General features: G+C 29.7%; 1 protein-coding gene across 1 annotated transcript in view; it reads left to right on the top strand.

Moving 5' to 3' along the window:
• The window catches only part of LOC129225293 (ceramide transfer protein-like), a 54,947-nt gene that overhangs the window by 24,620 nt on the left and 17,316 nt on the right, over positions 1-13,011 (top strand). The window contains exons 5-8 of the mRNA XM_054859881.1: positions 205-380; positions 1,718-1,816; positions 5,123-5,212; positions 8,777-8,857. Coding sequence (XP_054715856.1) covers positions 205-380; positions 1,718-1,816; positions 5,123-5,212; positions 8,777-8,857 — 446 coding nt within the window. The remainder of the gene's footprint in view (positions 1-204; positions 381-1,717; positions 1,817-5,122; positions 5,213-8,776; positions 8,858-13,011) is intronic.

Genomic DNA, 13,011 nt, shown 5'->3' on the forward strand with positions numbered 1-13,011 from the left:
TGAATGTACTAATTTTGACTCCATTAACTGCATTTGACTTTATAAAACTGCAATGTCTAAAATTTCCCAAGTTAAAATGTAAAATTTAGAAAATTCATTGAAAAAAATCTGCATAAACGTGCCCCCCGGCCTATCTGACTATAACCATGTTCAAACATGATTGTTTCTTTACTTTTTAACTGGATGAAATATTCTTATGCGTAGGTCAGCCATCTATAATTACCAAAGAATTATTGGCCCAACATGGCGCTCATGCATTAGATTTCAAAGGAGAAGCTCTGACGTTTAAAGCAACTACAGGTGGCATTTTAAATACTTTATCTCACTGTATTGAACTTCTGTCCCAGAGGGAAGAGAGTTGGAAAAGAAGGTTGGAAAAAGTAAGTGAAAGTTATAGTTTTCATGATTTCTTAGATTGAAAGAAAATGATTAGTTGGAATGCTTTCTTTACTTTACACATGTCACAAAACAAAAATGAAAGTATTGACTATTAGTGTTGAAAAAATAAAACTATGTACCCTTCAAAATATGGCATTTAAGAAAACTAAAATGAAAAATTACTACAACAGAATTCTTAAAACTAAAAACTGTGCAACACTGAAATAAGGAATGAGTAAAACAGTATTAATTAATTGTATGCACTAATTATGTCATAATATGCATTCAATTTATTCAACTCAAAATCTTTATTTGCGATATACCTTACCATAAATATATGCATACCATAAGTACCACCAAATTTTTGATGCTTTTTGGTTTTATTAACTCAAGTTTTACGAACTTTTTCGTGATCCTAAAGAGTTTAAAAGTATCGAGTGTTAACTGTTGCAAAATGCATTTAACTTTTCCGATGTTGCGCTAAAAGTTGTCTTTGTTGCATTTGAGGTACAAAAATGTTTTCTTAAGAACTTGGTTTTAGATTATTTTATTAAAAAACTTTTAAAACTTGATTTAATATGAATTTTTAACATTATTTTTATCAGAATATCTTGTGCGGTTTTTATTACACTCCCTTTTGCATGCTCTTAAAAGCTATTTTGTTAAACTGTGAGCTTTTAAAAGTGCTCATCTTACTAACTTTTAGTGGAAGCTCAACCATGACGTATGATACTTCTTGAAAAAACATATTTATCTTGTGCAACATCAAGAAGAGCCAAAGTTAAAAAGTAACTTGTTTATTATGGCTTTGATATATACAATGACATGTTAAACGAAATATTGACAATATTAAGTAGCTCATTATACTTTAAATGACTTCTGAAGCTAACATTCTAAGTCAAAGTATGAAACGTTAAACATATTGAACTATGATGTTCATGTCAAGAGCAGTAAGCCGAAGCTATCGGCAAAAATGGACAGACTCAACTGAGCTGCCGAAAAAGACAACCAAGTCTGACTTGGGTTGAAATTAAAAGGGAAGAGAATGAGGCAAAGTGCCGGTAGCTTAAATGCTACCGGTAATTTGCATATTCTGCTGATGCGATCTTGTTGCAAGAAGGAAAGAACAAATGAGAAAAAACTAATGCAAATTAAGCTTGCCAACACTTTTGGAAAATAATTTACCTCCTTTCGTAACATATTTTATGAGGGTTTTTTTTAATGTCTTTCTTTTTTGCAAATATTTATTAAAATTTTATTGAAACGCTTAATATGTACTCTATAGAGAACTAAACTGAGTCTAAATTACTGTTGTTTAAAATATTGATTTTCCCCGTAGGAAATAGATAAAAGAAAAAAGATTGAAGAAGCTTATAAGCAAGCACTATCCGAAGCTAGATCCATGCGACCTATAGTACTTGGTGGACCAGATTATGAAGTAAGTGCATTATTTATGAAATAATTTAATTTAAACAATAACAATCCTATATTTTCTAATACAGCATTGCAAAGATTAAAAATGTTTGTCAACATGTGATGTCTTTCTGAACGATTGTCTTACAAATTGAAAAAGTAGGGGTTGAAAAATTCAACTACTGGCAATTCAGATTGTAAAAAAATAATTCAAATCTTTTAATTTTGACATTCAATTTTTTAACCATGTTTAGTAGGGATAGGTTGAAAAGTAATATTATGCTACTATTTTTATGTTGCTAAAATTAAAATGTCAGCACTGCTGCTGACTATCATTAATTTGAAACTTAGCTTTTGTATAAAAATTCATTGATTATAGATAACCTTTGCATTACTCATCATGCATGTTTTTGTGTTATAAATACATATTGTACCAGTAATCCCATCCAGAAAATTTAAATATGCACTGAAACACTATTACTTTTTAAAAAATGACTCTAAGAACAACCAATTAAACTAAATTTGAAATAATTAGCACCATCACTTGCATTAGACAATATTAATTCTTGTTTATAAGGAATGAAACAAACATTACTTACTATTTTGTCATTTGGGTATTTCACTAAATGCTAATTTTATTTGAAAACCTTCAGATAGTCCAAATGAATTAATTACATCTAATGAATTGAGTCAGCTGTTTGTTTTAAAATTTCACTGAAGAAGATCCTACATAGGTACTACAAAAATAAAGTTGTAGTTAGTAATAAAATTAAAATCATGGTTTTTTTTCTCTCTAAGATGTCAAAAATTTTGTATTTATATTTTAATGTAAAATCATTGGGAGAACTAAAGTGATATGGTTGCAATCACTATTTAAAATTAAAAAAAAAAAATGCATGAAATTTATTATTTGTTAATATAGTTTACATTGGTAAAACATGTTTACACATTTTGAATATGTTGTTTAGCATTAAAAAAAAATAATTAAATCATTCGTTATGTTCTCCACATAAAGTTAAAAATTCATAAACCTGATGTTTAAATTTTTAGTGTAATGTTATATTTATTCTTCTGTTTCCATATTTTTTCTGTTCCTATCCATTCGTATCTTTTATCAGAAATTCCTAGCATTATTTATTTATTTAGTTACTTAATTTCAAATTATTGATTGCTTTAATATTGCTTTTTCTGTATTAAAGATTAAAACCTTGATTTCTTAAAAATTAATGGTGGCATGTCTATCTACTGCTACACTTCAAACTAATCAAGTTTAATAAAATGAAATAAAACAGCAATATGCTCTTTTTTGAGATCCTTCTTTTGTAACTATTTCCTCTATTTTCAAAATCTGAGTTCCTCAATTAATGTCTGTTGGTGTTTGTTTTTTTCCTTGAAATAATGACATTGCCGTTGCAGTTAGAGAAGTTAATTCATTGAAGCAGGATTAGGGATCAGAATTTGTTTTAGAGCGACTTCTGTCTTCAAAAATCACTTTGATTTTTGTAGACAGTGCATTTAATATCAATGATTTTTCCACATCTGTTGAACTTCTTTAAAAGAATAAGTAATGGATTCATCAACATTTAAATAATGATGTAATTATTTAATTACCATCTTAATAAGGTTAGTGGCTGTTTTTTAAATGATTGATGGTAATCACTTGTTATGACTGAAGTAAGTAAGGTGAACCTTTTTTATTTATAGTTTCTTTTTCAATAAAATAAATATCATAAATTTCCCTACTTCATGAAAATTATAATCTAGTAAGCACATTTTAAACAGCCTTGAATTAGCTCCGGTTTTTAAAATGTTTTCACTTATTTTTTGTGTCATTTTTTAGTTGATGTGTTGCATTTCTTTCACTATTGCTGTTTAATTTTCATAAAAACTCAAGTTTGTTTCAAAATTAAAAGTTTTCAAAGCCTTTTTTTTTTCTAAGTTGTTTTCTATGTCTGGTTTTCTATAATTGGGGCAAACCTAAACTGGCAGCATTGTGAAGGCTACGCAGATCCTAATTACAGCATTGCGGTGCTGCCAGGTTAGGCAGCTGTCCTCAACTACAGATTATTCATTTTATAACTTTATTTCAAGAAAATAAGTAACAGCATGACAATTATGTGCATTTATGTTGCTGTGCATTAGTGTAATGAAAAGTTTTGTATAGGTTAGTTTCTGTCTCAAAAATTAAGGTTGAAACATTGTACAAAATTTTATAAACTTAAAATTTCTGTTTTTTTTTTTACTAAATAAAAATAACTCATTTTCTCTCTTCCCAAGTTGATAAATTTAAAAACATTTTTAAGACTTTTTTTTTGTCCAAAACTTTTTAAATTACAGTAATGAACTTTTTACAAAATTGTTTATTTAACATAAGTTGTAAAAAATACTCAATTTCTTTAATGTCTTTAGTATCATTTTTAATGTACTTATTAAAAGCAGGAAATAAGCCATTTTTTCAGTATTTGATTCTACCTTTCCTTTTTTTAATTTGACTTTTTTTTGAACTAACACAGTGAAACATTTGGCAATATTCTTGTCAAAACAGCCTGATTTTGTTAATCAAGAGCTGGTAATTAGTTTTAACTAATGTTGTTCTTAAAACTGAGAAGCATGATGTTCTTCTATTTTAGTAATTCAAGAATATGTTGATATGTTATGCTTCAAAAGTATCTAATTTGAATTTTAGCTTAAAAGGACTGCATGAGTTGTTATTGAAAATTTCATTCAGAAATAATTAAAAGTTAATAATTCTGTGCTTAATATTTTCTCCATTTTTAAGATAGTTTTCTGGCATTAACGTAAGCTGAAAAGAACAAAAAGCCATTTTTGGCAAAGTTTTAAAATTAATATTTAAAATAGGAACTCAAATTTTTAAATTCCTATAGTTGATTTATTTAGAATCCCTGTATACAGAGAAAGGGCAGTCGATTTTCGGGGCAAACCTAGCCTGGCAGTATTGTAACGCTATGATTAGGATCTGGGCTGCTTTCACAGTGATGCCAGGTTAGGTTTGCAACAAATGTAGCCTATTTAAATCATCAACATGAAAATTTTGTTTATACAGTCAACTCTCAATAACTCGAAAGTCCCAAGGGACCGACTAAACCGTTTGATTTTTGGGAAGTTCCAACAACAGTCTCAAGAGTTTGGGGCTGAATCAAACCTTCGAAATAAAGGAATATTCGAGTTATAAGCTTCGAGTTATGCCATTTTTATCATTCCTAAGTGCCTTAAGCATTGAAATTTTCAATGTTTTTACTAAGGCATTTTTAAGCTTTTTTTTTTTTTACTTAGCTTATCTTCTAAATTTAACTATCAATAATATTTTCAGGAAGGACCACACTCTATCATAAACGAAGATGAATTTTTTGATGCAGTTGATGCAGCTTTAGACAGAAGTGAACAACAAGAGGAAGAAAAGGTAACTAGTTGATTCAAAGCTATTCAAGTAGTCAGCAGCTCTCCCCCTCCCCCTCAACTTAATACAATTCTGGTAATATGTTACTCGAAATCAGGGCTGTATGCAGGGGGGGGGCTCATAGGGTTCAAACCCCCTCCGAAATGTTTCATCCAAAGAAATGCTTTCCCTTATTTATTTATTTTATTTATTTATTTATTTTTATTTATTTATTTATTTTTTTTTGTGACAAAAATAATATTGTTATTATTTTTATTCTTTCAATTTTATTTGTGAAATGAAATTAGTATGACTGAAAAATTGTACAAACTCATTGTGTGTTTATAGTAGTTATTGAGAAATTCATTTATTATGTAACAATGTGGCGTTTTGTAAGAACATCCCCTCCCTCCATTTAGATAATATATTGTAACAAAAATCAATAGAGAATACACATGAAATTAAATTTGATAGACCATATAAATGTTTCAAAGAATGTGTTTGGTAAACACCCTTCCGGAACAAAAGTCTGGTTACGGCCCTGCTCGAAATAATGTAAAATGTTCAGACATTTTTTTATGAACCCACAGTCATCCCTAGTGTTAGATATTCTTGTTAAACATGAAGTACAGATAAAAAAATGAGGGGAAGTCTTATAATAAGTATAAGAACTTTATGAGTCTTCCTCTCTTCTTTTCATCTGTATACTTCATATTTTTTGAGCATTAACAAGTTTTTGAAAACATCATAGACAACTTTTGATCAAAGAAATTCTTTCAGCTTTTGTCTAATGTGGATTATTTGTACATTACATTTGTTACTAGGGTTTCAACTTGATCTATTTTTTAATTAATTGTCGAAATGTTCATCTTTTTATTTACATTTTAGTGATCTTATACACAGTAAGAGTTTCTAACTCCAAACTCTTCTCCCACTTAAAAATACTAGGTTCAGTACTGAGTGGCGCAGAGCGGTGTTTCTTTATTTCTTTAATAGGAGGAACACTTTTCAATGTCCCCTTTTCTCATGGAACCTCTAATTTTTTCTTCAATAGTAAAGCCATTTCACAGAACAACAAGCATTTGGTCTTGCATTTGGCAGCTCATATGTTTCATTAAAAGTTATACTTTAAAGGAGCAATGAACAAATTTTTGTTGCTTAAGAAATCATACATATGTTTGTGATTTCTTAAACAAAAAGTTTTTTCATTACCTTTTTAAATTACTATTTTTAACTGAATATATGAGCTGTTAAAGCGTGCAGAACAACATGTTTTTTTTTTTTTTAATTATATGTATATACATGTATATGGGATATATGTGTATGGGAAGAACTTGTATAGTTTGAGTACAACATTATAAAAATGATTTATTTACAAAAATAAAGAAATATTTCAAATAATATTTGTCTTATAATCATATCTACAATGTTAACATAAAATTTAAAAAAAAATCTTTCAGTAGCTAGTTTCAAACAAAAATTTAATGAGCTGGCTGATTTTTTACATTTGCAGGTATTCTTCACGTAGGGCTATATGGGTGAAAGTGGAATTGTAATGTCACGTTGAGCTAGTCTGCTGCAGTATTTATATTTCGTTGACACATTAGGTGACAAGCCAGGTCTGGTGACTGCATCAGAATTGCATTAGTGACATTAACTTAATTTTTGTTGGAAAGATGAATCAAAAGTTGTTTCAACAAAAGTTCATATTCTTATACTCACATAGTTGGTTTGTCATATATTGTCAATAATCTGTTGTTCATTCGAAAAACACTAATAAAAAGCTGCACTCAAACCTTATTTTTATTAATTTTTCAGTGACAAATCTAAATTTAAAAAAATACAAGTCTCGCAAAACCCTTGAGATAACTCTATGAAACCCTGAGTTCCACGAAAAACACTTTAAGAAACTTTGGTTTAGACTAATATCCCACTTGGGGCATACAGGATGGCGACAGATCAGGGAAAAGTCAGGGAACTTTATTAATCAGGGAAAAATCAGGGAAATATCAGAGAATTTTGAAAAAATAACAAAAAAGCAGGGAAAATTGATTTTATGAAGAAATTTTTTTTTTTTTACTTTACAAAATTAAGTACTCTAATTCCCTACACATTTTCTGCCAATTATCTGTTCTAAAAAAAAGTAAAATTAATGAGGTGCGATTTTACACTGCCGCATATTTGTGCATCTTTGGTTGTTTATTTTACCTAGCTTGAAATTTCCTTTTACGCTTTCAATGCTACGTAAAATAAACAACGATACAGGCAAAGAGGAAGCCTTCATTAATGCCTTAGCTCCTTTGCCTTTATTCCATTGTCTCGAAGTAATTAAGTACTGTAATCCCGATTTCAAGAAGAAATCTTTGGTTTTTGAATTAATACTATAAAAGCTTAAAAGTTATTACTTCTTCACGTTTTTAATTTAATTGCTAAAATTGAACTTTCAATAAAAAAAAACTTTGTTTTTTGCCGCCGCACTGTCACCGCAGATTATAAAGGCTTTCCTTTCTTCAGACTTAAGTAATTCTTTAATTTTATAACCAAGTTGTATTCTTCTTTTATATATTTTGAAATTAACTAATTACTTTTTTTTTTTTTTTTTTGCTTTTTTTTCCTTGCATTTCAAAGTTTGTTACAAAGGCAATCTAAGATTTTTTTTTTCGTTACATACTGAAATCATTTGAAATAGAGTTAACTTGTGTACTTAAGTAAATATCTTTACTTTTTTATTGTTAAAATGCTGTATTCATTCATTAAAACCTATGATCTTGATTAGAGAAAAGCTCCCTATGAATGCATGTCAAATGGTTTAATCTGTTTTGCATAAATATGTCAGTTAGTTATATAAGAATAACTATATTACTTCTATTCTTTCACTATTACTTGTTATTCTTGCAACAATTATTATACTGTTTGAAAATTTAGTTCAAAATAATTTCAATTACTCTTTAGTTCTATCATAAATACACGTATGTTTTTAAGAGTAATTTTAATAGTTTCTTAAAATTCTTATGCTAAGTGGTTTCTGGAAGTAAAGTTTTTTTTTTTTTTCAAATTTTCTATAATCTGTCCATGTATAAAAATTTAATATACTGTTTTGTAGGTCCCCCCCCCCTCCCCCCAAAAAAATTGTCTTGGCTTTTTTTTAAAACCATTTTATTAAAAAAGTAGCATCTTTTTAAAATATATCTTTAGTTCATCAACTTTACACAACTTAAAATGTTTAAAATACTGCATTTTATACAAACATACAATGGATTTCAAGTGGAGCAAAGAAAGAAAAACATTATCATTGGTAACGTAAATCAGGGAAATTTGGTGAACTTAATCAGGGAAATCAGGGAAAAGTCAGGGAACTTTTTTTCACAGTTCCTGTCGCCACCCTGGCATACTGCAAATCATTTCATTCTTCAAAACATAGTTAGGAAAAGTGCTATTATTTTACAGATAAAAGGATATGTTATAGCCTTAAGCCATTAATCGTTAAAAAGCTGTCTTAATATCAAAAGTATTTCTTAATTTATAGTTGCTAAAAATAAAATTATTAATTCTCAGATTTGTTAAATATTACTTTTTTTTCTTTTGTAGAAGTTGAGTAGGAGCTATAGTAAAGATGATTCCCACTCTACGTCGCCATCATCTGCCATTCATCATCCACTTTGGCCACAAGTAGGTTTTTAGTAACAATGATGGCATATACTGTACAAGTTTTCATCGTATTTCTGATTTATTTGCCTCTCTCTCTTTTTTTTTTTTTTTTTTTTGTGGCAGCATTGTTAAAAAAAAATTTCCATGCACTTCTTACCTAATAAAACATATTGTCGGCCCCGGTTAATCGAAGATTGACGGTTCCAAGAATTATTCGATTAAGTGGGGAAATTTTCCTTACCTTTCTAAATTAACAACAATTGTCTTAAAATGTAATTGATTTGTCTTAATAGTAAATCGATAGCTATATAAAGGAGTTAATAAATGTTATTTGTAAAATGTTTTTGAAATAAGCTAAGTAAACAGCAATAGTTTAATAATTAGTATATGTATTACAAGTAGGTATGAAAATTATAAAAAATAACTTACAACTAGAGTTATGAAATCTTTGTTTTGGCGCCTTTTATCAGTACGTTGTTTTTTGAAAAAATTTCATAACAGTGAGTTGCTTGCTGTAGGTCTTTTGGGAATTTATTTCTAACTCCCTTTTTTTCCCCCTTCTAGTCTGCTGTGTTTTTTCAAAATGTTTATTGATTTATTATCATCTGAAATATGTGTGTATTTCATTGTGTTATTTAATTCAGTTATCGACTGTGCTATCTATTTTTTTTCTTGTAATGGCAAAGACAAGAAACTGTATAGAATAGTGAAACGTTTTGATGGAATATGAATGTTGTTTTTCTCTCCTGCTTTATATTTTTACATCAGTAATAATTCTTACTTAATTTATTTTTAATTTGCGAAAGCTGATAAATATTATGCGATTAACCGGGGATCTGTAACATTGTGTATATGGGGAAATATTCGGTTCTGGGAGGTTTTATTCGTATAAGCGGGGTAGTCGTTTATCCGTTACTCGATTAAGCGGGACTAACAGTACTTTCAATTTAAAGATGAAAAACTTATATTTTGAAGTAAAGTTTTTTTTCTTCAACATATTGCATCATATTATCACATAAAAAATGCTAACTAATGTAAGTAGCACTTGCCAGGATGTTCGTATTTCAGTCCTTGAGGTGTTAAGTTGTTTTTTTTATTTTATATATTTTATACATTTATTTCAAGTTCAATTTTCAATTAAGTTCATCTTAAGCTTGTTGTTACATGAAAATAATTTTGATATTTACTTAAAATTTCTTCAACTGAAAGAACTTATTCTCTTCTGAAAAATTCCTAGAACAGCAACAAATTAAAAAATAAATATAACAGTTGAAAGCATTTTTTTCCCTAAAGCTTTGTTAGGAAAATTTGCTGTTTTAAAATAAAATTGAAGGCTCCAATACGACACATTATTGATGAAAAGTTTTGCGCTAGTTAAAATAAATCTATGAAAGTTTTAATAATGCATTTCTATTTTTGCATTTCTTCCATTTTTTTCCCTCCCAGACCTTGCTTATTTATTTTAATACCGTCTCAATTAGGGTTTCCAATCCCGCTCCGAATTCAGTCCTGCGGGATTTCGGGATTGACTTTATTTTTCTTAAAATTTAATTTTGATGTCAAATAGAAAAAGTTGTGCTTTTTAAGAACTGTTTTTGTTACTTGAATTAGTAGTTTTTCCGCATTACAGAGCACTACAAAGTCAGATCCTAACTAGCAATTATTGTTGTATACGCAAGAGGAAGCCTCAAAAAAGTCTAATGTGTCTTAACAAAGCATTGTTCGTATGCAGGGCTCCCAAATGGTCCGCTTTTCCCGCCAAAGTCCGTTTTTTAGGGTTAAGTCCACTTTAGACTGCTTTTTAACATTTTGGTCCAATTAGTCCGCTTTTATATTGTTTTTCTTAAAAATCAGATTTTTAAATTTTTCATTAGATTAAAAGCTGCTGTGTGCTGATGTCCGTGAAGCCCAAACACGTGGGCGGGCGCCTTTTTTCTTTTGAACCTCTTTCCGGTATTATTTCGCTTCAGATTGACGTCATTACTCCTCCTTCAACTGCTGAAGCATGGAAATCTAGCAAATGAAGAGGTTTGAGGGAGGAGTTATGGCGCCGAATCGGAGCAGGTTGCTACCGATATTTCTCCAGGGCCGAAATTGCTTGCCGTGTTTGAGATTTCAATCTTTCTGCATCTTGTTAATATTTTGATATTTTTGGCAATTGGAAGTTATTTTTACATATGCCACCTTAGATTAGCTTATTTTATGTTTAACTTTAATAGATAATAAACTTTCTTATTTTTGAAACCATGGCAACATTACATTTACTCGGACTTCGTGAAAAATTGCTCATTGTGTTTGAGATTTCAATCTTTTTGCATCTTGTAAATATTTTAATATTTTGGGCAATCGAATGTTATTTTCAAATATGCTATCTTAGACTAGCATATTCCATGTTTAATTTTAGTAAATAATAAATGAATTTAGTTTTTGGGAAAACATGACAACAGTGAAAGTACTTCGCGAAAACTTGATTCTCATGTTGAGATTTCAAACCCTTTGCATTTTGGAATTATTTTAATGCATACTTTTGGAAACTGGAAACTATTTTGACATGTGCTACCTCAGATTATATTATTTAATTTTATTTTTAAAAAACAAAAACTGAATTACTTTTGTATTTCTTTGTATCCTTATTTATTATTGAAAATACTCAAAATGAGTATTTTCAATTTAGAAATATAGCTCTATGAATCTGAACTTGCTCATTTGTTGATTACATTCAGTTATTCAGTAAAACAGGCTCAAATTCATTCCGTGTATTTATCACTTAAGCAGCATTTGCATATTTTTGGGTGTGGGGACTTCAATAAAATACTTTCTTTCTTACTACTATACATACAATTCAGCCCGCTTTTTGGAATATGGGATAAAAGAATATTCCACTTAATATAATAAAATTTCAGTGCACTACACTGTTAATGCGTCTTATTTTTACCCCGTATAATGGAACATCCCGCTTCTTGCAATACTTTTTTGTGGCAAATTGCCAATTCCATTAAATCGCTCGACTGTACTTGAAGACAGTTACAATACCTTGGTGTCAGAACACCTAAATACATACGTATGAAGAAATGATTTGGATACTTAGCATACTAATAAATGATTTGCAAGCCTCAAATATTTTTGAACTTAGGCAGTAGGATTGCCAGAAACTATCTCCTGGGTTGAGTGTTTGGTCACAAACTCTCATATATGTATATAAACTACCATATTATGGTTGGAAATATTTGTTAAAAACAAGAGCACTGGGGGTGGGCGGGAGTACCTTATATCAAAATGAATTCTGCTTAAACTGGTTACGCGAAATTTTTTGTAAATGACTATGTGCTAAGGTGTTTACTATAATAACTGTATCTAAAAAGTTTTAATGAGGATGCACTGATTCATCGATCACTTAGCTGATTATTTATATAATCAGCCAGTTTTCACCTATTAATTGGAAGAAAATTTATTTTTCAATTAAAAAAATTACTCTGTATGATCGTTAGTTACATGCTTGCTTGTCATCCCCCCCCCCCTTCCCAATCCAAATGTTTGTAAATAATATTATTTAATGAATAAAAAGTTCAGTTGTACAGGTGGTAAGGAATTGTATCATTAAAAATTATTATTATAGTTAACGAATTATAATTATCTTCATGGATTTAGCAGCAGGCAGCTAATTTGCCTTTTGATGCTTCCCTGGGCTTAACTATGAATGGTCCTCCCAAGGTCCTCTTTAGTCCCCTTTTCGATTGAAAATGGTCCTCTTTTACCGTTTTCTATGGCTAAAATGTGTTGGGAGCCCTGCGTATGGAATGAGAAAAGGTTTTCTGTTGCTCAAAAAACAATCCTCTTGATGAAAACACGCGCTGTGTCTTCAGTGCAGTTGGTTTTACTGGCATTAAATAACTGCAGACATTTAGCAAGAGGTCCCCATTAACTTCATCACCTCCTGAAGGAATTTTTCTTTTCTTATGCTTGGTTTTTGTTCAAGAACAGCAAATTTCGGACAAAAACGAAATCTATTGCATACGTGTTTTGCTGTGTACAATTTAACTTGCATTGAGAATACCCAAATGACTTCATTGGTGTTTGTAATTGTGGCAGTGCATTCGATTCATTACAGCAAGGGGTGAGGGCTGCTTGGTTTCACCAAGTTGCAGTCTCAGTAAAAGTTTTTCGATAGCTTTGCT

Source organism: Uloborus diversus, chromosome 6 (genome assembly GCF_026930045.1).
Source record: "Uloborus diversus isolate 005 chromosome 6, Udiv.v.3.1, whole genome shotgun sequence".
Classification (NCBI taxonomy): Eukaryota; Metazoa; Arthropoda; class Arachnida; order Araneae; family Uloboridae; genus Uloborus; species Uloborus diversus.